The following is a 26,123-nucleotide window of genomic DNA, read 5'->3' as shown; positions in this document are numbered from 1 at the left end:
TCTTTGATTTCCATGATACAGAGGAGATATAACCTTCAATGGGCAGCTGTGGTCTTCACTCCTAAGGTCGTTCTACAGCCTGCTTCTCCCTCCTAACCAAGTAAGATTACTCCAGTCCTGTCTTTTATTTGCCCAAGACTCTAGGGCAGGCAGATGCTCTCACCATTATTGTGCTTACTGAAGAGGAGTTAGTTACACTGGAGGAGGCAGTGTCAGCTGTACCCATACATTTGTGAGGAGACTGGTGGGCACATCCCCAGGAGATGCAAGGACTGCTTTAGATGGATGGGCAGTGCGTAGAGAAGCACGCTGGGATGGCCTTAGGCAGCATGCTGCTGCAGAGCTGTGCTCAGGAAAACATGTCTGTGGCCAAAGCAGCTCAGGGGGGGCCAGGGTGACCCACTCCCACCAGCACTGGGCGTATATCTCTAGGAACACGAAATGTGGATGGAGGCCAGCTGGCAAAGGTAGAGCGAGACAGTACAGCCAGAGTCAGGACCTGTGAAGGAAGGAGGAGGAGGAAGAGAAGGAATTAACTTGCAGAGTTTTCTACTAAGACACTACAATTTCTTCCTCTTAAGTAACAAAGTGGCACTTTCAGACCACTGCGTAATGCCCTGCTTCCTTCAGGACTATGATGCCAGCAGACCAAAGGAAACCCCTGGGCTTTCAACTGCACCCCCTGAAGCTCTGGAAATGCAGGTGAAGGAGCAAGGGATAAAACAGATCTGTCATTACCCAAATCTCACCGCACCAGGTTGGGGGACAGCATTCCACTCCCAACACAGCACCAGTCAAAGGCAGGCCTGCTGTATGGAGCGGGCAAAGGGCTTCCATGGTCCTTGGAGCTGCTGAATCCACATGACAGGTACCCAAGAATGCTCAGAACCTGCCAGGATCAGGCTGTGGCTGTCACTAACTCCAAACACACCTGCCCTTGTTCTCCAAACACGCAAATCCTCCCCAGTTCTGACCACTCTGAAAACAACCCCTTCCCCACCATCTCCCCTTGCATCAAAAACATTCTGGTCAGTCCATCAAGGAAACAGATAACAAAGAGCAAAATCTCAACTAATCTTCATAGCTGAAGAAAGAGCTGATTGTTTTGCCTCCCTCCAAGCTCGCCCTGCATCCTGCCCTTCCCCAGTCCTCCTCACACCTTCTTCCCTTCTTGCCAGGGAAAGAAAATCCTGGTCTTTGGGCTGTTTTGTTTAGCAAATGAGGGACATGCAAAGCAATAACCCCGGGCATTTGTCAGAAGGAGAGAGGTGCCTCTGTGTCTTCCAGACACCCTTTAGGCACTGAGAACAGCAACCCAGAAATACTATGATCAAGGGTGGATTTAAGTGTGGGCACATGATGCATCTTCCTAATGAAGACAGAGCCACAGGACACCTGCAGGAAGCAGAGCTATCATGCCATTACACTGGAACTTACATTCAGGTTGTATTAACCTCCACAGAGTGGAATCCTAAGGAAGGAAAACCCTGATGTTTTCACATTGTGTTGGCAATGGTTAGGGAAGGCCTAAAAGGAACTGACAGAAAGGACAGGGAAGAATTAGGCTTCATTTAGGTACAGGTTGTATTTTGGAGGGGGAAGGGGGGAAGTAAACTAAAACTTGCTAAGTCCAGTTGCTTCCCGCCCAGACTTCAGAGAAAGCCTTCAGTGTAAAAAGTGATAAGAGCAGAGTCCCTTGTCCTCACAGCAGGTCATTCCCACAGGGCCATGCAGTGTAGGTGATGGGGACACACAAGCAGGTTAGTTCTAGCCCATCAGCATGGCACACAAGGGGAAACCTGAAAGAATTAGACAATCTCCCAGAAAGAGCTGCATGCACACATTTCCTTGCATAGGGAAAACATTCCTGCTCACAAAGCAGAGAATTTTTCCCACTTCTGCCCTGGAATAGCACATCCACACAGAAGAGACAACCTGGAACAGCCACACCAAAATTACTGAAGGATAATAAATCTATCAGTTGCATCTCAGCTGAATGAGAGCCAAGAAAACACATATCCCTGCAGAGCTCTGACAAACCATCTCACAACTAACAGTCACCACAGACACACTGATGTTAAGGCTGCAACCCTGAACTGAGACTTGAGATCTACCACATGCTTCCTGCATGACCTAGGGCAAGATATGAGCTCTGGATTTCTGAAGTTGTTCAGCTCACTATGAGACTCACAGAAAGCGTCACCCATCTGTGAGAAGAGGATAATAATTCCCCCTCTCCCCTTCATTTCACTTGTTTATTTCAACGGTAAGATAGTCAGGAATGGGCCTGCCCCTCTTTATCTTCTACATACAGCACCTTCACAATGAAGCCTTGATCTCGGTTTAGAACGCCCAAGTGCCATATTAATAACAAGTGATAGAAACTTAATTCAGCAAAGCAACCTAGTTCTGTAACTGGCTTAGAAAGAAATCCTCCAAGCACAGCAAGACCCCTACATTAAAACCACTAAACTGCCAATTGAGAGGAGAAACAGGGCAAGCAGAAACACTGAGGACAAATCAGACATGAGCAGCATTTTCACCAGTGAATAATATTCCAGACAGAGACAGAACTGGATATAGATGCTACAAATACCTCACTTGATATACTCATTTTAAAGGTGTTACTTCAATACAAGCATTTTTCAATCTGGTCCTTGGGCTGATTTTGACCTGTTGGCCCCAGGGTGATCTTGTTCACCATACCAGATGGACAGACAGGCAGAGAGCAAAGAGTCCCCAAGAATGGGGAAATCTGGGGCTGGGGAGGAGCTGAGTGTGCACTGGGCTCAGCTTTGCTCTGATAAGTTTATCAAGCACTGCCGGCTGCTAACTGTCAGCCAGCAAAGTGAGCCTGTTAGGGAGGAGGAACAGCTCCCAGGGCAAGATAGGACAGCCCATGCCTTATCGGAGTGCCTGAGCCAAAGAGGGAACTGGAGAGTGAGCACTTTCCAACCACTTCATCTGAACAACAGACAGATTGGCAGGAAAGGCCTGTCAGCCCTTTGCTTCTGCCACCCAGGCATCAACAGGGAGCCCCCATCCACACAAATAACCTTGGTAAGTGCAGTATGAGAACTGCAAACATGAACATAGGGGCCTAAGGGAATGCAGGGGGTAGGCTTTCTTAGGAACATTGCACAGCAGGGAGAGTCAGATTTACAGCAAACAATTCAGATGTTTACTGAGCAAGCTGCTCCTGTTCAGTGCTCAGAGCAGCACTTCTCCCCCACACTGCCTTCCCTAGGTCTGGGAGAGGAATTTAGCACTTCAGAATAACACTAGTCACTAAGTTTTGGTGTATAGTTAATTGCTTTGTTTTCCCTTTACTGTTTCTGGAAAAAAAGCCCCAAACAACCCAAACAGTAAAAACACCCAAGTGAACAAAAGAGGAAAAACCTGACCATTCCCATCTGAGCTGCAAGAGTATGGGCCAACAAATGACTATTCACACTACTCTTAGGGCAGCAATAACCAAATCAGTACATTCGAGATCATAGCAGACAGACTCTGCTACATTTGGATGAGCTCCCCTGGACCTGTGCAAACTCCCTGTCCAGATACCTCAGCTGTGACAGAGAGGGTAACAAGAGATTCCCACATGGCACATCCTTGGTTTCTGTGATGACAATAGGCTGTGCAGCATTGAACCATTGTCAGATCAGCAGCTTCAGCACTCTGCATTACTCCAGCCTGTCACATCACGCTGTTACCAGGTCACTGTGCAGTTAGACCATATGGACTGCTGTCATCCTGCCTCCCACCACTGCTGGGTCTCTGGCTGGGTTCAAGCTGGTGACTTTGATCCTGCCTGTGTCAGGGGATTTTACTGAGAGCTGGCCCCAGTGTAAGCCCTGACCTGTGCTGGGAGGATGTGTTCAGACTTGGCTGCCTGGGTGCAAGTGCTGCCCCAAGCCCTCCATGGGATACAAGGCAAAAAACCCTCTGCAGAAGCAAAGTAGGCCAGGATATCTCCAGTGTGAGCTAGTCACTTAAAGGCTCCCTTTCTGGCAAGTAACATATCTAGGAATCAATTTAGCTCCCCCTAAAGCACCTACCTAGAGTAGGACAGAAGTCATGCCTTCAACGCACCTACTTTTCTCCCTGAAAAGGAGCCTCATTTGTCCTGTAACTTTAGATGTCTCCAGATGAGTCACACCCCTGTGGTTTCTGCACCACTCTCAAGCCAAGTTTCTCACAGCTGTTTCTGTTCCAATCCATAATCTACTATTCTCCAGGCCATGAACAGCCTCTAAGCCGTTTAATTCTTCTGTGCATTGAGGGCTCCTAAGTCAAGCCCTAAGCACACAGCCACGTTCAGCACTGGCCAACACAACTCTGAGGTTCAAGGCTTTCTCATGAAGAATAAGGAGTTAAAAATAACTCTACCCCATTGATTCTGCCTTCCTCTTGAATAATTTTAAAGCAATAAGACTTTATCTTACATCCCAGACCCTTCTATATTAGGAGCTTTGGTGGGATTTTTGGCAGTGGTCAACTCTACTGGTTTCTTTTCTTTATAAAATAAAAATTATCTCTTGTCTCAGCTGAGGAAGGGGAAGTCAGAAATGATGGAGCATTCCTGTTATTGAAAGGGCTCCATCCTGAGAGCGTGAACATGGTGAACCAGTGTGTCAGTCACAAATCCCTACCCAGTTCCTTATTTAGATCCAGCCTGGAGTAGCTTAACTGTAAATCCATCAGGCTCGGTGGACACCCAGCTGTGAGAGCACCTGGGGAAGAGAGTCCAGAAACTGATACTGTAGCATCATGGAGAACACCACATAGGAGACTCAAAACTCAAAGAAGGATTGCATTCCTGGTTTTGACATTGTCAGCTGATCTGAACCAGGCACTATCCCTCCCCATGTCTCAGGTTTCCCGTTTGCAAAGTGAGGATAATGACACAGACATGCTTTGAGATCTGTGGATAAGAGCAAGGTAGAATTGCTGACCAGCACAGTAACCTTATATTGGAGTGGCATTGTGAAAGCATCCCACAGAACATGCAGAAAGCATCAAAGGGAGGTCTGCATTGTCATCTGTCCCTTTAAAATACTTGCCCAAATTTGAATAGGGCAACTAGAATTGGAACTCAGATCACCTGGACTTCCAGTGTTGTTTGTTAACCAACTTTCTATTTTACATCCTTGAAGTACAACTAATTAGAACATCCCCAGTTAAAACTCTGTTCTTAGGAAAAGTATCATGTACTATTGGTAAGATTATAGTTCTGGAAGATACTTATAAAATTATGCACAAAACTTATTTTCTAGTGCCTTCCATTAGAGGCAGAGCTGACAGAGAAGAAAGCCTTTGGTTTCAGAGTGAATGTGCATGGAACAGCTGAGGTCTCCCATCTTAACTGCATCTTAGGGAAACAACTATCTGGAAAGTCAGAGAGCTGTGTCCACATGCCAGCCACATAATGACAAAGCAGTGGTACTGCAGACTCAGAAATACTAATGATACTTTGCATTTGAATAGCACATGCTTCGAAAAGATGGAACACCTTATCCCTGTTTTACTGCAAGGAAACTAAGGGCCAGGGAGAGATAAAGTACCTAGAGGCTGTAGACAGGGTGAGTAAAAGACCTAAAAAATGAAGCAAAGCATTTTAGTTCCCAGTTCTTATTTCAGTCATTAGGTAGTGGACAAAGTTCAGCCCTGTTGCAATATAAACAGCTTAATAAGTTATACCAGTGGAATCTGGTGTGTTCTCTCCAAATATGCAGGCAGATGACTGGCTTGGAGCTCTGGTACACCTTTGCTCACACGACACCTTGCTGCTGCAAGTCTGGAAGCAGGCACTACATACTGTGACCTATTTCAAGCCAAATTCGTATTTTCTTAACCATGTGTTCCCACTGAAGTGAGCACAACATACAAGAGTCAGCAGGATTTAGCTCCTAGCCAGCAAGTTTTCTCACAGCATCACTATAAATTTTGCAGGATATACAACACAAACCTTGTGGTTTTCAGATCAATAATTTATATTTTTGGGGCACCATCTCCTCAGCCTCACTTCCTCAATCCCAAAGTCCCCAGCAATCTTAGCTCGGAAGGGAATGTGACTCAGGCCTTCAACTGAATGGCTGTCATCTGCAAACCCTGAAGACTGGATGTGGCCCTGGTTTTATCACTGGCCACCAGCTGCCTGTAGAGCTCCTGCCTCCTCCCCAATGATTCAGCAAATCTTCTTCAAGGAGAAAAACAAGCACATAAATGAACAAATCACTATGTCAGATTACAAAAAATGAGCGGGGAAAAGCTGTGGCTCCAAGGAGGGAGAAAAAAAAACTGGTGAAGCTGCATGATCCAAGGCCTGGCAAAGAGAGGGGAGCAATAATAATGTAGATAAAGGGTTGTAATTTGGATTCTTTACACTGTGAAACATTGCTAACAAAAAATAACACAATGTGGAAAGAAATGAAGCACATTCTGCCTTCTGCTATCTGGGCATTGCAAAGGGCTGATATGGATTTTTACTAGTAGAGATGAGAACTGAATAGTCAATTCTGGTTTACTCTGGAACAAAGTTCCACTAAGCAAACTATTTTCAGGAGTTTCTGCTGCCTATAACCAAGACTTTCAATAGTTTGGATGCCCACTGTCAGGCACTTCAAACGTCACTCTTCCTGAAATAAAAGTTCTGTAAGTAATTTTACCCAAAGCATGGCAGAAAGCAGTTAGAATGGATATTTTAACTTCTGAAAGTTTTGGCCACTGTACCACATTTATATATTATAGGTCTTTCCCATAATCAGCTTTGTTTCCTGCTGCAACCAGTCCTGAGTGAATACAGTATGAACTTTATAGAATAGAAAGTAAAGACAAAACTTCAGCCAGACCATAGTTAGGAGATGGACTATTTCCCCTAATGGCATTCAGCCTGACACTCCAGAGCCCAGCGTTCCAAGAATGCCATGAAATCCTAATGAAAATGAGAGAGAATTACTGTTTTTAGGATCAATAGGGGAGACCATGTCACTATGTTTGAGTATTTAAAGGGTGGCTACAAAGAACACAAAGACTCCTATTTTAAAAGGGGTCATGTGGCAAAAAAAGTTGAGAGGTAATGGCACAAGCTTTCCCAATGAGAACAATCATCCACTGGAATAATCTCCCTGGGGAAGTGGTGGATTCCCCAGTGTTGGACACTTTTAAGACTTGGCTGGACAGTGTGCTGAGCTCTCTTGTCTATACCATGCTTTTGCCAAGAAAGGTTGGGTGAGATGATCTGTAAGGTCCTTTCCAAGCTGGGATTCTATGATTCTGTGAAAACGTGGTACTACTGCACTCTACAGGCTGAAAACAGTGAATAGATAATTCAGGTTTTTAAATCACAATTTCTAAGCTATGCTCATCTCTTTGGGGAGGGAGGCTGGCTCATGGCTCCTGGGTATTCGGGGCTGCTGGTCCTGCTTCTGCCCTATCCCAGAGCTCTCACAGAATTAACACACTCATTGCCCACCCTGCTGAGAAGAGCAAGAGGAACAACAGTGGCTGTAACACTAACACACAGACATGCCACCAACCCTGACTCAAGGACTCAGGTTACTCAGGGCTCAATGATCCCATTGTTTTTTGGTGCTAGCCATACCAAGGATCTTGTCTGCACAATGCCAATTGAGTACTACCTTACTTCTGTTACAGGCTGATTGCACAGATCTGTCTGGTGTGTCTTGTGTCCAAGCAGTTTACAGATGGCCTTCTCTTGCAGTGGCAATCCAGAATGTGTCAGCACCATTCCTGAGCTGTTTTCTGAAGCTGCTTCTTCTCTGCATCCTTTTGGCCTTAGGTCTTAGGGCCTGGCTTCTCATGCATCCATCTTCACAGTTGCAGCTGTATCCTTTTGTAACAGGCCATGGCAGCTGTAGATTCTTCCTCATGGCCTCCCATGTCTTCTCACTAAAGGTGCCTTCCCTCTGGGAGTAATTCTTCTTGTTGGGAGTGTTATTATGTCTCTGGGTGGAATCATTTGTCTTGTTTGTGTGTGGTGTCAGTTTGCATGTGTCAGAGTTGGAGCTGCTCAGCAGGGACATGAGAAAGGAGCAACAGGAAACAGTCAGGAACTATCCCCCGACCTTTAAAGTGGTCAAACGCAAAGGATGCAAAAGCTTGAGCCACTGGGATGCTTTCTGGGACAGAGGCAGAATATTTCTGCCTGGGTCGAGTGGGAAAAGGGCAAAGAAAGGTGCGTCCTATACGCCCAGCAAGGAGTTACTGTCCTGGGATGGTACAAACCGGGCTGGGAGCGCGGCCGTTGCTCAGAACACGATCGTTGCGGTGGTGCTGCCGCCCGGTGACAAGCAGTCGGCGTCGCAGCCCATCCTCTCACTTTCCACAGGCGGAAGGGGTGCCAGGGGGACAATCTGTCACTGTGCTACTCAGCGCACTGTCACCAGACGCGTGCCTCTCAACCATACAGAGCCAGTAGACTACCCACCAACGCCAGCTCCCCAGCCTTGTCACCCCTAAGTCCATTTATGCTTTTGAACCAAGTGGAACCGTAGTCTTTATAGTGAGCGCTGGCACATAAACTGCCACAGCACCCGGTATTTGCAGCCTAACCTTCGGCTGTGTCCAGCCAAGACACGATGAAAACACCGACTCTAAAACCTCCAGACCCTGGAGGGACTGAGCTACGGCGAAGCTGACCCTGGCTGGATCAAGGACAGCTAACACACAGTGCCGCGCCCTCCCAGCCGCCGGCGCCGCGTACCCGCGGGCTCTAGGACCCGGGTCTCAGCGGCCTGCGCCCTGGTCCGCTGCCGAGGGCCCCGCGGCTGCCCAGGCGCCGCCGCAGCGGAGGGGGCGAAGGGGCGGGAGCTCAGCCGCGCACCCCCGGCCCGGTGCGTCAGCGGGGGAGCGCCGAAACCGACGGCAGCGTTGGGGGTGCCGCGGCGGGAGCGCGTCCCGATGCCCTTCTCAGGGGCGCCGGACAGCTTCCCCGCCAGCTGCTGCTGGTGCCCGGCGCCTCTGGGAGTCCTCTGGTAACTACCCGGCTCGGCAGCGACCGAGAGGAGCGGGAGCTCGGCCGGCGGGGTGCCGCCGGGAGCCACCGGGAGCGCGGGCGGGCCGCGGGCGTGGCGGGGCCGGGCGGCCGCTCGCTGGGCTTCGGCGGGGCGGCGGGGTCGAAGCCGGCGGCCTGGCGGGGGCAGGTGAGGTGGACGTGCTGCTCCTGTGGCAGCGGCCTGCCCGACCTGATGGTGACCCTGCAGCATTACGAAACTGAGGAGAAGCCTTCAGGGATTTGCCTTGAATAAACCAGCAAACACGATCTCTGAGGAACTCCTCCGAATGAGGTCTGGGTGAAGCTCCAACCCTCGATAAAGCTGCGTTTCCTTTCATTGACACGTGTGTTCTATATGTATTCAACTGCACTTATGTCTTTGCGTATACGTATGGGTTGGCACGTGCGTATCCTCAGTGACATAAGAAAGTCTTGCCCATTGGAAAAGAAATTCTGGTCCTTTGACTTAAAAATCGCTCAAATCTGCACCAAGAACTGCACAGCTGAATTGTTCTGTTGGGAAATTTGTAATTTTTAAAAAGGAAGGAGTTCTGTTGCTTTCTTAAAAATTGGTATTTTTTTCTTCATCAGCTGTTTTGATAAGCTGTTTTAATTACTGAGAACAATTGTTTTAATGGAAATGGCTCAACCAGTTACCTGCAGAAGTAGCTAGAGTTCAGTCAATCTTGTGAAGTTCTCAGTGCGTTTTAGAAGATAATTTCTTCTAGCTATGTAACATACCTTATTTTTTCCCTCCAGAAGAAATACAGTTTCATGGTCAGGTGGGGCTTTTCCTAAGTTACACATCCTGTGCATTAGCCTTCTTAAAAATACTCATTGAACTTTTATCCCCATGTTGGAGTTGCCCTTGGTGGTTGTTTTTTTCCTAACAGACAGTATTCTGGTTTGAGATTTATTTGCTTTACTGGATTTGATTTGGATTTTCACCCCTCTCTGCATCAGCTGTGTCACTGCAAGAACTTTTCCCCCTGTTTCTAGTAAACCAGAACTGTCATTCATGTACCAAATTCTCCACTGAGGTTCTGCCTGTCTGCTTGGTGTCAAATGTGATGGTGACTACACTTAAGAGAATGCTATTGTAGTGCTTCTAGTTTCACTACAATTCCGTTGCTTTCCATCTGGCAGGCAAATCACCACATGCACCCATAATTTTAGTTGCATAGTGCAAATGGGAGTTATGTTTGTGTGATATCTTGAGAGCACCATTCCACAGTAAATCCGACTAACCTACCTGCTTGGCTGGTTTGGAACTGCCTAGTTTCTGCTACTTGCAGGCAGACAGAACAGGTTTACTTTCCCCAGAAAACTCCCTGCAGATGGCTGAAATTATGTTCTACTTTTACAACCCAGTAAATGATCAGTGTGCTGCAGGCTAGTAAGAAGTAGCTGAGGGGCTGCTCTTTCTGGGGCTCTTGCCGTGCTAGTACTATAGGTTTTTCTGGAAATCTTTAAGCATAAACTATTTTCCTACTTTCTCTGTGCCAATCATTGTAATTTTGAAGGTCTTGGTCCATTTTTTTTACCAAGTAAATATATATATTTAGCTAGTTTGAGAGCTTACGTGAAGTACATTGCCTCTCATTCTGTATGGTTCTTTTGCAAGCAGGCTGCACTTTGGCCTTGTGAAAGCATTCAGAGATGGCAGGTATGCTACACTGAGTGTAGAATCTCAAACTTGCCCAGGCAGTGGCCAACCTATGCCACATTGGTATCAAGAAATATATTGGGTTTTTTTCTTTTGGGGGAAGTAAGGAACTTGACATAGAATCAGCAATCATTAGAAATAAAGTTCAGGAGTTCTACTGTTTGTGTCTCTGCCAGCCTCTAACTGCAGAGACATGCTGTATCCTTCAACAGGGTACTAGAAACATGTCATTGCTAAAAGCTGCCAACAGGAATCCCAAATTTTAGCTAGACAGCATCCAAGCCAATGTATTTGCAGAATAGCTCTTTAGATACTCTATTTTTCTTACTCATTTGCTATGACCTTTCTAATTTTCATCTTTGTGTGCTACTTGTTTGAGAAAAGGGGAAAATAATTGCAGGCAGCATGTTATAAAGGGAGGCAGCCCTTTGTGTAAAGAATTTTATGGGTTTTATGGTGTTCAAGATTTATTGCAGCATTGAAATTATATTGAATGCTACAGAAATGCCTTTTTTTTTCTTCCCCAAACATTTTAAAATCTCCAAAGTTCAAATTTCAATTTTTTTGTGGCTATTTTCATGCAGAGGGTCTGTGCTTGCATTCCATCCTGTGTAGAATTTTAGCAGCTGTTAGACTTATACAGCCTAAGACCAGCCCATAACTTTTTTGGTATTTCTATTTCAGGAGGTGTACTTAGAAATTGTCTGAGAAAAAGCTGTTGTTGCAATTGGGAGGATCTGTGCAGAATCAGGCTATTTCTTTGCTGTTTGAAAGAGTGGTTGTGTTTTAAAAGTTGGCATTCTCCAGGGTGGCAGAGGGGCACCACAGAACCAATACTTCAGTTTGAATGAGTGCGTGTATTCATAGTAACTGTTTTATATCTAGTACATGGAAGGGAGGAGGAATAGGGTAAATGAAAACTGCATTAAAGTGGAAATTAAGTAAGTGGAAGAACTAGGTTCTTCTGAAGGAACCAGAGAAATGAGACTGCATTTGTGGCAGTCTTGTAAAGCAATACAGATATTTAGAACGAAAGTAAGTTATGGTTCACTGCAGACTACTGAGTAGGTGTTATTATTGGTATTTCTTTCAATAAAGAGTTTTGTTTCTTTAGTCTGGAAGTTCCTTTGAAGTTATTTTACTGGGTTTGCATGCTTAGTCTGTTATGGTATTTCGTGATGCATAAGCAGTCAGCTTTGAGTTTATGGTGTGATGCATAAGCAGTCAGCTTTGAGTTTATGGTGTTACTAGCTGAAATGTAGTTTCAAGTGGCATAGGGTTGGATTTGTGTTTGGACAATGAAGTTATGATTATTTCTAGGTAGATAAAATATGGAATGCTACAGTTACCTGTATGAGGGAAAAGGCAGTATGCAAGAGAAATCGAGATATTACTCCAAGAATGCCCCTTGCATGGAATTCTCACTGTATTAGCTTTTCCTGAGAGGCTGCATATGCTGAGTGTATAGGTACAAGTTTTTGATTTGGACCTGAGGTGCCATCTGCCAAACTGAGCAGCTGTGGGCCACGTAACTTGTAAGTGGTCCTGTATGTTGATGTGAGGTTCAGAGTAATAATATGCTGGGATAAAAGAATGCATTTTATCACTATTCATGCTTGCACTTTGCTCAAATCAGTCTATCATTAAACTCACAGTCCAACTGTGAGTCCAGCTGTGAGTCCAACAATTCCCTGGCTAACCAAAAAAGTCTCTTCCTACCATTTTTTAAGACTTGTTTTACGACTTTTTAATTTTAACCCGAAGTTACTTAATTGAGCAGCTGCTAAGTGTTACACCTCAAACACCATGGCAGAATTGACAGCAAAGGGTGATGCTGTGGCATAGAATCATAGAGAAGGAGGAGTTAAGTAGCTAACAGAAGGTGCAGACTCACAGAATTGCTGTCAGAGGCTCCATTGTGAAACTATCCCAGGTGTCAGTATGTTGGAAACTGCTTATTGAATGGGTTTTAACTCTAATAAGCTTTAGGTTCTACATTGTCTGAATTCTTTAAGGTAAGGCTATTGTTTAACAGAATTCTTCAGCAGTACATCACCAGCTGAACCCAGCTGGGATCAGCATTAATTCAAAGTTACTCTTTGGTAGCTTCTACTGCATAATGGGTGTCCTTTGCCCCCTTGTGTCACTCTTAATTGAACTGAATTGTCTTTTAACACTAGGGAAGCTTTTCATGAAATTCAAACCTCAAAGTAGAGTCTTTGTATATTACCTGAAGTTACTATTGTGTAATAATTGCTGTAAAGAAAGGTAAGATTATATACCAAATCACATCATGTAATAACCCGTTACAGTTTACTACGTAGGTGGCTGCAGTACTTAGCAATACACAGTATCACAATGCAGTTCGTTACAAAACATAAAAGCAATTGAAATTACTGAAAAAATTTGTCTAAACAGCAGTCATCTAACATATGGTTGGGAAGTTGTTACTCTAGCAAAACATTACAGAATCATAGAATCCCAGACTGGTTTGTGTTGGAAGGAACCTTAAAGCTCATCCTGTTCCAACCCCCTGCCATGGGCAGGGACCCTTTCCGCTAGAGCAGCTTGCTCCAAGCCCCTGTGTCCAACCTGGCCTTGAACACTGCCAGGGATGGGGCAGCCACAGCTTCTCTGTGCAACCTGTTCTAATGCCTCACCACCCTCACAGGAAGCTATTCACTGCTTCATCTTTAGCCATAGTACTTGACTGTAATACTGGTTTCAGCTCCTACTGAGAAGTTTTAAAGGCAGTCCTCACATAGTAAGAATACCTTCGGTCGCTGTGCCATGGTTTGATTCCCAGTGCGGGGGTTCCAACCCTACTCCAGGGTTTGTGTCTCAGGGCAAGCATGAGCTATGTTTACTTTCTGAAAAGGTAGAAAACAGTAGTGTGTACCTGTGTAAAAGGAGAAGGCAGAGGGCAGAGCTTCACACGCTTGAAGGTGCTGCTGGTTTGTTCTGTGTTGAAGTCATACAGGTGGCGATGGTGTAGGGCCCAGTTGTGATGAAGCAGGCTGGTGCTGGCTCACAGGCCAAGGACCCTGCTCTGTGCTGCCTGGCATGTCTGCTTCATTAGATCAGGAATGCTGAGCTGAGCTCTTATCTCTTACCCGGTGAGGCTTCACCCTCCTGGCCAGCTGCTGTTAAACATGGCAGACCCCATCAGTCTGTGAGGTGACTGTGACTGAACACAGCAGAGCCCATGAGGCTGTGAGGTGACTGCAGCTGAACATAGCAGAGCCCATGAGGTTGTGAGGTGACTGTGACTGAACACAGCAGAGCCCACGAGGCTGTGAAGTGACTGCAGCTGAACACAGCAGAGCCCATGAGGCTGTGAAGTGACCGCAGCTGAACATAGCAGAGCCCATGAGGCTGTGAGGTGACTGCGACTGAACATGGCAGAGCCCCTCAGTCTGTGAGGTGATTGTGCTTCTAAAGCTTCTGGGCTGTGTGGGAGCAGGTTGAGAGTACATTCTATGAGCCTTTACTGACGCAGGAGTGTTAAGCCTCACTCCCAGCGCACAGTCCGCAGGCGGGCGGAGGGGTTCGCTCCCGGTACGGAGCTCCCGGGACTACAGCTCCCGGCGGGCGCTGCCGCGGCGGCGCATGAGTGGCTGACGGGCCGGGGCGGGTGCGCGGCGGCCGTGTGGCGGGATGTGCGCGCGGAGCTCCCGCCGCTGCTCCCGCGCGGGCCGAAGCCGCGTCTCCGTACGCTGGAGGGGTGAGGCCTGCGGCTGGGCGTCCGCATGGAGCTGAGCGGCGCAGAGGCGGCCTCCACACGGTTCCTCGGCTTCACTCAGCGGTAACCGGAGCGGTGGAGGGAGGTCGGGGCCCGAGCTCGGTTGCGGCGCGATGCGGTGCGGGCCCCCGCTGTCCATGGCGGAAAGGCGGCGCTGGGCCGGTGGCGCTGAGGTAGCGGAGCAGCGGGAGCCCCGGCTCCCCTCAGGGGCTGCCGCAGGTGGCGGGGGCGGGGCCAGACGGGCGCCCTCAGGGGCTTGTTCAGCGTTAGCGTTGCTGAAGGAAGGGGAACGGCGGTTGCCTCATAACTCGTACCCGCCTCTGTCTCCTCCGTGACAGTCACACAATGGTTGGGGTCGGAAGGGACCTTAAAGCTCATCCATTCCCAACCCCTGCCACGGGCAGGGACCCCTTCCACTAGAGCAGCTTGCTCCAAGCCCCTGTGTCCAACCTGGCCTTGAACACTGCCAGGGATGGGGCAGCCACAGCTTCTGTGAGCACCCTGTGCCAGCGCCTCAGCACCCTCACAGGGAAGAGCTTCTAATAGCTAACCTAAATCTACCTTCTGTCAGCTTGAATCCATTTCCCCATGTCCTGTTGCTACATGAATAAAGGTTTATCTGTATTAAAACACTTTGCAATATAAGTAAGTTACAAATTACTGCACCAAACTAATATGAGCCACTGGTAAACGTAAGTATTTCAGTGCTGGTAGTTCCTATTAATACAACGAAAACTGGTTTAAAACTGGCATAACTGGACCAACAGTGTTTTCTGATGTAAATCAGGTTGGGACTGAGGAATGATGTAATCCAGTGAAGAAAATAAGAAAAGTCAGTATTAATCACACCATATTTCTTTAAATTAAATGATGTGATATGTCAGAGAACTGTTGGTGGTAACAGAAGAGCCAAAGAGGTGTGCAGGCTAGAATTCATTGGGGAATATGGGCACTAATGCAAATAGCCTGATAATGTAAATCATACCTATGCATAAAGAGATGCTAAGATGCTTAACTTTCATGAGGTTCTCTGTGTAGCATTTGTGTTGGTGTGTGGTTTTGCTGTAAGTGCTTGATGTGAAGCAGATGACAGTATGACATGAAGCAGAAGTGTGACATGAAGTAGTTAGGTTGAGAAGAAGCAGAGGTGCGCTATTTGATATAATTCCAATTTTTAAAAGGACTGCTGTTGTATTTGAAAGTTTGGTATGTTTTAGGTACTTTGAATTGGGACACAAATGGATAAGAACATTAGTATTAAACCGCTGTTGTTTTAATGAATATCTTCCTGCTTTTTAAACAGCGAGAGCAGTGTTGGAAAAATACTAATGTCTGTCATGTAATGTTCTTTAATTCAGTAGCCCATATTATGCTACATTATTGTATTCATATTTTGTACACCTATATCTGTTTCTTAGTTATACAATGTTTGGATTTGAGTATTCTCCAGATTTTATTTTGTAATGCTTTTTGTTAGCTACTGATTTTGTTATCCCTGCAGCATTAGTATGCTCAGATCTCGGTATGCTTTTCCTTATGGAGTTTGACTTTCAGCTAAAATGTCACCAAATTAAGGTACAGGACTTAGTTTGTGTTTATGCAGTAGTTTAAAATGCCTTTGGAACAACCTGGGTTTACCATGCAGGTGTTTCATAAGATGGCATTTTCCTCTGGTTTCATGCATTTTGAGGTTTTTCCTCAAACCAAAAGCAGTTCAGTTTTATAAACCTCATCTTGCTGCTTTTCCTGCTTTGTGAAGCCATCACATGACTGATTAATGTCTCTCAAAGTTATCCAGGCAGAGATGGTTCTGTTCAAAACACAGCAGGCCAGATGCTCTTTGTGGTGACTTTCTAACTTGTTTTATGTTTGTGTGTGGAGCTGTCCAGATACAGACACACACAACAGTGACCTGGCTTTCCCAAGGCCTGAGGAGATTTGTTGTGCTAGTGACTGTTGTTGGATTATTAAATTTTGATTTTTTTTTCTTTCACACTCCTTAAATTGTCATCTTACATCCATTTCTTCATTTGATCAAAGGCTGAATTTCAGACATCAGCAATATCTCTCTTGACTGCTGTTTCCATAGCATTCTGCCACCAGTACTGAGGGTGACAAGTGTTCATTGATTGGAATTGCTTAAACAGTGGTTTCTAAGGTAACTAGCACACCTACCCATAAAAAGGAATTGTGTAGAACAAAAGTAGCACATAAAAAAAAAGCTGGCACTACCACGATTACTTGATTTTCCTGTAAGAGTTAAAAAAGAATAGAAAACCTACAATGTCACAGCTGTGCAAAACCGTGGCATGATTACATGGTAATGTTCACTCAAGGGCCCAGCAGCAGTAGTGGCTGGTGTATAGAAGTACTGGACATGAAGTCCTTGTGGTGTGATCACTTAAGATTTGAACCTGCTTCTGGATGCTCAGACTTCCTGACTTCAGAATAGCTTCTTCCACTGGTCTCTGTTAAGGTTGTTTTATCCAATTGATAAGGCTCTGAAGATCCTCAGTGTCACAAACGTGATACAGATGCCACAAACTTTGCAAATTCCATCTTTGGGGCATGTTGTTTTTCAGGGAGCAACCTGAAGTAGCCTTACTCATGGGAACTGCCTGGCCATTTTTAATGTATATATCTCTAAGTTTTTAATCCTGTTTCTCTTCTCATTTTGTTTCTGTTAAATTGTTTCTGTTAAATTTGCATCTGAATCTTTATTCAGCTTGTAGTTGTAACACATATATGCCCATTGCAAAGGCAGGAGGCTTAGTGTTTATAGTTAGAGGAGGTGTTTGCTATCCGTTTTGACCTCATGAAGTGATGTCCTTAATGTCATGTGAAGGTATGAGATTATATGTGATAATGCATGTAGATTTTGAACTTCATATGGTAGGATTACTTTTACTTGCTGACAATTTTATCTTTGTTAAGTTTGGTGGGGGAAACCTATGAAATGCTTTCCTTATGTTTTTGAATTAAAGTAGTTGTGTAGTTTATCTTTGTGTGTAGTCCAAAAAAAAGACTCGGAAAAAAAAACCAGTAGCAAAGTACTAAGCATGGGGTTATTGAGCATAGTGCAGTTGTCCTGTTTGAGGCATTAAGTTTATTATTGGTTCTGCTTCCCTTAGATTAAATGCAGCTTTCAAATGTGGTTATAAGCCACCATCTGCTTTGGAACTCTAATCAAATTATGACTAAATATTGAATTTAATCTTGGCTTTTTCCTCCAGTCAGGACAGACATTTCTTTTCTTTTGGGGATAATATGAAAGCCAGACTGCAATGGCTGCTGGAGGTTGTGCACATTGTAAGGAGTGTTCCCTGCAGTAATGAGTTTATGCACTGCAAACCTTGTTCTGCAGGAATGATATTTGTTAATGGCAGGGTATAGCGTTGCAGGAGATGGAAGGCAAGTTGCTTGTGTACACTTATGAAGTGTTTCTATTCCAGCTCTGTCTCTGAAGATCTGGGTTGCAGACGTGGAGAGTTTAGCAGAAAGCATTACGGATCTGTGGAGCTTGTAAGTTTATACAGCTTGTCCTTTGATTTTAGCAGCTTATAATGCAGAGCTCAGATCCTTTTCATTTCCAGGTAAAAAACTGGATCTAGTTCAGAAAAATGTGCTTTCTAAGCTGGACTTGAAAGTTAGAGGGTAATAAAAGGAAGCTTCAGTATAGATATATTGACCTGCGCTAGGAAATCTTTTCACTACCTTGTTCATGAATATTTCATCATAATGGGACAGGAAGCATTATATAAATATTGTGCTTACCTCCATTTGAGCGTTTTTCCTCTTATGAGCTGAAGATGGCAAAATATTAGGCTAGTATTTTATGAAGTACTTGCAATTACATGGTTAAAAACTGTGTGCATGCTTGTGCGTGTACTTATGTATGTATGTGATTTTATGTGTATGTGCCTTAGAACAGTGGGAGAAGGTTTAAAATTAAAAAGAAGTAGTTAGAATAAGGATATGGAGAGCTGTTCCCTAGAATCTATCACTTATTCTATATTTTCTTCAAATTTTAAGATTAAGTTGGCCCTTCATTTTTTTAGTATCTAAATTTCTCCTCTACTGTGAAAGTAGCAGTATATCAGCAGTTAAAATAATGTCGCTCTAATGAAGCTAGACAAGGCTCTAATGAAAATACATAAACTTACTGTAGGAAAACAGAACTGGGGAGAGGTAAAGAAGCTACACTCCAGCTGTCTTACCTGATTATTGTTATAATTGAGTCATGCCAAATCTGTAGTCAAATTGGTAATAGCGGTGCTGATCCCTTCTGTGGGTAGTCATCTGGTGCTTGGGAGAAGAAGAAACTGTGGTAAGCTTTGACTGCTGATCATATGGCTATTTTTGGAACTAGAACCTCATCTTAAACTCTCTTATAGCTTATATCTAGCGATGCTGATGGAGCCATTCAAAGAGCTGGACGGTTCCGTGTGGAAAATGGCTCCTCTGGTGAGGTAAGTGGTTAAAGATACTTACAGAAAGCTGAAAAAATGGTTCAGCTTCAGCATTTGATCTAACATTCTCCCAATTCTATTTCAGAATACAGACTACACTCCTGGCACATGGCACAGAACGGACGTGCATTTGGAAAACCCAGAATATCATACAAGATGGTATTTCAAATATTTTTTAGGGAAAGGTAATTATTTTTTTGTGAATTTATTGAAGTTTTGATCAATGAAAATGCAATGTAGCTTTTAATTGCTATTACTGGGGAAAAAAAGTATATTATTAAATTGGTATCCATTTTCCATGCTGTACAGAAAACAATTTCTTGTTTCACGTATTTTTACCATGAAGATAGAGGGTTTCTGGAAGGGGCAGAATCCCTGTTACCAAAAAGGGATGTTTTGAAACCATTGGCCTTTAAGGCTGTACATATCTCTTGGGGTTTTTATACATCTCTCTATAAATACATAGTTATTTTGGTAGATGAGTACATATTTTTATATCTGAATACATATATTTACACATCTATACACATCTGTGTATGCGAGGGGGTGTGTGTGTCTTCTTTATGGTTGATAATGCTTCTTGATTTTCCCTAACAGTTCATCAAAATTACGTAGGTACAGATGCAGAGAAGAACCCTTTCTTTCTGTCTGTTGTACTGTCTGACCAAAATAATCAGCGTGTTCCTCAATACCATGCAATACTTTGGAGAAAAACTGTGAGAAACCAATATTTAACTGTTGCTCTGGCTTTATATTGGTTTGCTTGTTTGTTTTGGATACATTTATCATGCACTTTCTGCTTTATTCAGAATTTCAGTATTTATTACATATTTTTCATTTATATGAAAAATTCTACCATAGTAGATAAAACTAAACTAGTTTTGTAGATAGCATTATACTAAAATTTCTGACAGAAATCTGTAATGTCAGATATTTTTTAATTGTTCTTACCTTTGACTCTGTTATTTTTAGAAATGTTGCCTAACTTGTTCTTGGTTATGTCCTGTGATCAATTTAGGCAATAACTTTATACTGCTTTTAGGATTTTCTTATGCAATGTTAAGAAAGTAGGCAGGTGTGATACTGGATTCAGTATTATTGTTTAATTAAATATGTTTCCACTTAACATTCCATAAGAGCCCTTTATCCAAGCAATTGATTTTAAAATTATGCTGTATGCTGTATGCATGCATGGTTCATAGTTTGTAATGTTTTATAGTTTCAGCAGGCCTTATACTTAGTTTTGACTACCTTGGCATGTGGATAAAAGTAACTTTGCACAGTCCATGGCTTTTTACATTCAGTTTGTGGCTTTTTGTTTGCTTGTTTTTCCAAACTAGTAAGTAAAATGAGCACAGTTTTGGTGTTCTTTTTTTTTTTTTACTTAATTGTTTTATTAATATTCCTATTTAAATATACAGAACAAGTCAGTATGTCTTGTAGTAGCTCCTAGTTTTTTTTTTCTTTATAGGGTACTCAGAAAATATGTCTCCCTTATAGTCCCACAAAAACATTATCAGTGAAATCTATATTAAGGTATGTATTTACAAATAAGTTACCAGTTAAGATATTTGTCTGTATGCCTTTTTCTGTAATTCAGAGCTTGTATTGTATAGTTTTCATGATAGATTTATAAAATCAGTAAAAATCCAGGCTTACAAATCTTAGTCATTAAGGCAGCAAAAAGTGGTTTTAAAGCCTGTTTTGGAATAGACAAAGTGACAAAACAGAAAAATTCTTAGCACTCTTTTCAACGGACTATTTTCAAGTTAATTGGAAATCAGGTACTAAGTGGAACTGCAGTGGTTGTGAGGATATACCTTTTAAAATTAAATAGGAATTAACAGACCTAAGGAACCAGAGATTTTGACTAGGGAGGTAGTGGTTATGTGACCCTAGCAGGAGGAAGCAAACAGGGGAAAAAAGGAATAAATATTTCTTCAGTTGATTTTTCTCCATGTAAGTCTTGCTATGGGTGTGTTACACACAGTGAAACCAAGAAAATTCCTTCTCATGGTCAGTGTGTATGGGCATGCTTGTAGTCTGTCCTGCCTCTTTTGTGGCAGAAGAGGATATAAAGTGAGCAAGCCTGACACCAGTACGTAAGAGGCTCTTCGAACAGTTCCTTTTGTAACCAGTTCTGACTGCAACCAGTGAGTGGTTTAATGCTGAAATGCATGCTTGCCCTTCTCTAAAGCAGTATTTCATTTGCATTTCAGTGCTATGAGTCTTGACAAATTTGAGAGGAGCCCAAGGGAAATCTTTCATCCTGAGATACAAAAGGTAGGAGGTAACTACTTTTTTTTTTGGTTGGTTCTTTTTCTTAATTATTTTCTGGAAAAAAAAGTCATTAACTATAAATGCTACTGGTTTGTTTCAGTAGCAGGATAAGAAGGATGAGTAAGGTTACATGATATTATAAACTGTCTTTATCAGCTGAACTAGACACTTCAAAACAAAACTTAAGTATACAAGGATGTTACTTTTAAATCTGAGTTATCTTTAATACCAATGTGCTAAAGATACTGTTTTGTTTACAGGACTTACTGGTTCTTGAAGAGCAAGAGGTAAATACAAACTTAACCACTCGTGGTTCATGACCTATTCAACAAAAACAACTTTCTATTTAAACTATATGCACTGACATGCTTGTGACAACTTAGAAATCAATTGCTATTGCAGTAAAAAAATATAATAGTTCTTTGCAACATAAGATCAAAAATAATTTTAAGCTCCAACTTAATAGATCATAACTAAAACACCAACTTGGTATATCATAAAGTTCATAATCTATGATCAAAGATAAATGACTTGATTTCTGCTATGTCAGCATGAAGTTGGAATGAATTGTATATTCACATGTATACAAAGGTATGTATATAAAAGTCCTTACAGAAAACATGATTTTATATCTTTTGGTTTCCTATTTATCATACAATATTTGGTGTTATTTCTCAGGGATCTGTAAATTTTAAATTTGGAATCCTTTATGCTAAGGATGGGCAGCTTACAGATGATGAAATGTTCAGCAACGGTGAGCTTTCTTCTTTCACCTTTTTAGTAATTGTTCTATTAATCTGAATATTCCTGTATCTTTATTATTTTTTATAGCTGTTCTATTACAGTGTGTGCTTTGTGTCTGTTGTAACATTTCTCCCTTTCACATCTAGAAATGGGAAGTGAAAGCTTTCAAAGATTTTTGCATCTCTTGGGTGACACAGTTACTTTGAAAGGCTGGACAGGCTACAGAGGAGGACTGGACACTAAAAGTAAGAACCCGTCTGAAGCAAAAAAGTCGGGGGGGCTGCAGTATAAATGCTTTTGTTTATTGCATGTATATATTACAGAAATATGTGGATGCTAAATGCTTTGCTTCACTAGGAAAAAGTCAGGTTAGCTTAAATCACTGGTATGGAATGCAGTTGAAGAAAAGTATTTATAGGACCTGTATTTTCAAGGTGAATGGTTTCATTTTATATTGGAATGGGGTGAAGAATACCTGACATGTTACTTTTTTCATGATAGTAAGACATCATAGGTTAGGTGAAGGACATCATAGGTTTTATGTGCGTGTGTGAATGTGCAGATCAAGTTGCAAACTTGGGTTTGGACCCCTGTAGAACATGCAGTGTGAACATTTTCTAGAATGGATCAGAAAAAGACGACTAAAGAAGGTTTGGTAGAAGGACCTGAAATATCTTTTGATCTTTAGAAAACTTAAAGTTCATATCCCTGCTGAGAATATTGTTTTCCCTTGCAGATGATACAACAGGAATCTTTTCCATCTATACGGTTTTTCAAGGGCATGAAATCATGTTCCATGTTTCAACTATGCTACCATATTCTAGAGAGAACAAACAGCAGGTACGTGGTTCTCTCTTTGTTTATTTCTTTTTTTTTTTTTTTTTAAAATCACAAACTCTAAAACTTCAGAAGAAAATAAGGGAATTCTTGCCTATTAATACTTTAGAAATTTAAGCCTTAAGGCTTCTGCTATATTTTTTTTTTCAATATTATAACAATAATTATAATGCGGAAAATGTAATGATGTTTGTTAGAAGATAATGCATTGTATCAGCTTTATGACAGACAGGATCACAGCAAAAACCAGAAGCCAATCAGGACATTAATTATTTTTAAACCATAACTCAGCATCAGGGTGTTTCCTTTGTTTGAAATGGTGGATTTGCTTATTTGAAATATGGGGTGTTCTGTGCCCCATTTGTGAATATTAAATATGGAAATTATGGAAAATATGTGTTTTGCTAATTTAATATGCAATAGCTGCTGGTTTAGCAGCTGGTGCTACTATAATTTATACTGGCTTCAGACATAATTTTCATATCACAGTTATTCTGTTTGCAGTTTAGGAACATTGTTTGATCAATCCCTCACAGAACTGTTAAGGTATTTAGATATGTTTTTTAATTCATTATGTCTGTTTCTCCTCCCTACCCCTTTATTTTTTTATTTTTCCTTTTTTTCTTTTTTTTTTTTTTCTTCTCCAGGTAGAAAGGAAGCGACACATTGGGAATGACATTGTCACTATCGTCTTTCAGGAAGGGGAAGAGTCTTCTCCAGCATTCAAGCCATCCATGATTCGCTCTCATTTTACACGTATCTTTTTCCTTACGTTTTCTAGTGACTTACTTATTTACTTATGAGATTTGTATTACTTTTAATTCTACCCAAAGTCCCTCCTGCATGCTGGTTATGGGAGTGAAAGCTGTTTTAGAAAGACAGTTGCATTCTTGCATTCTTTATCGTCAGCTGCTTGAGTAGGCGTCTCTGAGTCTGCCTCAGGACTATATGGTATTGTTAGGTAATTTTAAGTAATCCACAACTGGTCAGTGGAGTCCTGAATTACCCAGGTAAAGGCATCCAGCACCAATTGAGATATCCCGGCATATCTGACATGCCTGTACAGGTCTGGCAGAGATGACACAGGGCCTACAAGAGATCTGTGTCCCTTTTGGAATAGCAACTGGAGACTAGGCAATATACCCTTAAGCATCCTAAATTGCACTGGATGCTTACATTGAAATAACTGATTCCCATTATAAGTCTGTTTTATTGTGCAGTCCCTTATAGTGCTGATCACAGCTGCTGGCAAAGGTCTCTTCATTCTATCTGGAACAAACCCATACAGCCAATGAAGTTAATTCAGACTTCTGTTTTCTTTGACAGAGTTTATGAGGACTGAAAACTTACAGGCTGTGTTATAATTTTGTATGGGACCTCCTTTATAAACAGTATAATGTGTATAGTCTAGAATATTTTATATATTTACATCGATTAATATAATTTACCTTTATTAAATCTGTAATCTGCTGCAGGAAAAAAAAGCTGTATTAAAATACATGTGAGTTATTAGTACTGGATTAACTTCCTTAACTGCATGGCAGATATTTTTGCCTTAGTGAGATACAATAAGCAGAATGATAGTTACAGGTAGGTGCTGATTATAAACCACAACAGTAACAAATAACTTCACACTGAATTTCTAGTGGTTTAGAGAGAAAGGAAAAATATTTTGTATTGTCTTTATGCCAAAGGAAGCTAAATGAACTTCAGAAATTAAAGGGCAATATGGACCTGGATGTGGGTGGCTGTAAACTGGCTCTGAATAGATGCTTGTTTCCATCAGAAAAATGAAATTCTGAAACAGGCATAAGCTAAGGGTCAAAACAAAACTGCTTTTTAGATGAAATGTAACAAAATGATGGAAGATATGCCTGGAATATTCTGACCTGGTGAGGTCAGTGACACAGTGAACTACATGTGTGATGTGATAATTAGATGTGATGTGATAGCCATGGACTGCAGATCCTTTTACAGGTCTGGGTTTGGTTGTAGGTAAGCAAACCAGTTAATTTTTAGGATCTTCATAGAGTACTAGTACAGTTGGACACCACATACTTAAAACCTACTGGAATTTTGCTGGTAGACAATGTGGTGTTCATCTGTTTTTCAGTTAGCCTTGGGACCCTCACTCTTGGAGGCACATGCCATCCAGGTCTGAGTCTGTTAGGTCTCATCAGAATCTAAAAAGCAAGTATTTCTGCAGCCTTGTGCCTAGGCTTTAATGAGCAAAGTGGCTTTAACCAGATAAGCTCATAGTCAGTAGATGGGCTGTCCATGGTAAACACACATTTTACACTGCTGTTTATTTGGGAAGAAAAGGAGTAGCAGTAAATAAGATAAATTTACCTCTCTTGCTGTGAATAACTGACTGCTTTTACTAGAGGAGTCCATCTTACTCCTTAGTTGCTTCATTCTGCCAGTCTTGACACATTTTCCCATAGTGCATACCACACAAGATCCATGCTGGATTCCTTATGGATCGAAAGAACTCAGCAGGTCCAGCTGGCATGGAAGTCATTCTGACTCTGTTCCTCAGTGAAAATGAATCTGCTATTCCCAAGATACATATTCAGCTGTAGTAAGGCGTTATTATTCATAAAGAAACAAATACATCATGTACTTGCTGAGTGCACAGGTAGAAATCTATTAGGACAACATGTTTTGTAGGTGAAGAGCTGTTTTACAGCTTTTTTGGAAAAGGACGAGATTTTGCTCGTGTCATTAAAAGCACTGTTCTACGGGTAGAACTGCAAAGTTCTGCTTTACTTGTTAGTAACAAACTCCGTATGAGTTTGTGTAAAGGAAGCAGAATTTTGCTCTACTGAATAATTCCAAGTGAATGGTTTTTGTTAGACCCATGGGAGTTGTTCCCTAAGACATACCCAGATAACAGTTTGCAGTTCTTCTATGTTGAACAGCATCTATAAAAAAAGGTGCATTTTGATTGTGACTTTCAATATAGGTAAAGATTTGTTCTTTCAATAGGCTGAAAATATTTTCAGAAGAAAGTGTTCCTCTTTTTGGGCCTCCCCTTCCATCCCCACCTGTGTTTACAAATCACCAGGAATTCAGGGATTTTTTGTTAGTGAAATGTAAGTCAGTTTTTCTTTTGCTAAAAAAAATGCTCTAAATGAATGATGCTTAAAAAGTACATACATTTTCCTAGTATGCTCTTGTTCTGTATACAGTTGTTTCCAAGTCTGTAGCATCAGTGGGATGTCAATTCCACCAAACAGTTCCAGTCAGATTAACAAAAAAAATTGATTTCTATGCAATTATGCTTCTCGGGCTGCTAGACAGAATCTGAATTTCTCATCTGCAGAATGTGCAGCCATATTTAGCTTTGCATTTTCTTAAAGGACTTGT

General features: G+C 42.4%; 1 protein-coding gene across 9 annotated transcripts in view; it reads left to right on the top strand.

The window, feature by feature from the left end:
• Positions 1-2,921: 2,921 nt before the first annotated feature.
• Positions 2,922-26,123, top strand: part of GARNL3 (GTPase activating Rap/RanGAP domain like 3) — a 38,425-nt gene continuing 15,223 nt past the window's right edge. For 2 of the 9 annotated variants that reach the window (XM_061476772.1, XM_061476771.1), the window contains exons 1-14: positions 8,866-8,996; positions 17,877-17,946; positions 18,819-18,893; positions 18,979-19,078; positions 19,491-19,609; positions 20,365-20,429; positions 21,113-21,176; positions 21,434-21,460; positions 21,852-21,927; positions 22,064-22,162; positions 22,654-22,757; positions 23,402-23,510; positions 24,299-24,344; positions 25,743-25,849. In XM_061476772.1, the coding sequence (XP_061332756.1) occupies positions 8,923-8,996; positions 17,877-17,946; positions 18,819-18,893; positions 18,979-19,078; positions 19,491-19,609; positions 20,365-20,429; positions 21,113-21,176; positions 21,434-21,460; positions 21,852-21,927; positions 22,064-22,162; positions 22,654-22,757; positions 23,402-23,510; positions 24,299-24,344; positions 25,743-25,849 (1,135 nt within the window). In that variant the 5' untranslated portion in view covers positions 8,866-8,922. Of the gene's footprint in view, positions 3,061-8,865; positions 8,997-9,119; positions 9,309-14,287; positions 14,488-17,876; positions 17,947-18,818; positions 18,894-18,978; positions 20,430-21,112; positions 21,177-21,433; positions 21,461-21,851; positions 21,928-22,063; positions 22,163-22,653; positions 22,758-23,401; positions 23,511-24,298; positions 24,345-25,742; positions 25,850-26,123 lie in introns of those variants that run through there. The other 7 variants (XM_061476775.1, XM_061476777.1, XM_061476778.1 and 4 more) reach the window with 7 other exon arrangements.

The sequence above is a fragment of the Pezoporus flaviventris genome, unplaced genomic scaffold (assembly GCF_033815535.1).
Source record: "Pezoporus flaviventris isolate CSIRO_AGI_PZ_B2104156 unplaced genomic scaffold, CSIRO_AGI_Pfla_v1 ptg000097l, whole genome shotgun sequence".
In the NCBI taxonomy this organism is placed as follows: Eukaryota; Metazoa; Chordata; class Aves; order Psittaciformes; family Psittacidae; genus Pezoporus; species Pezoporus flaviventris.
Note: the sequence above shows the minus strand (reverse complement) of the source record. Positions and strands in the feature narration are given on the sequence as shown.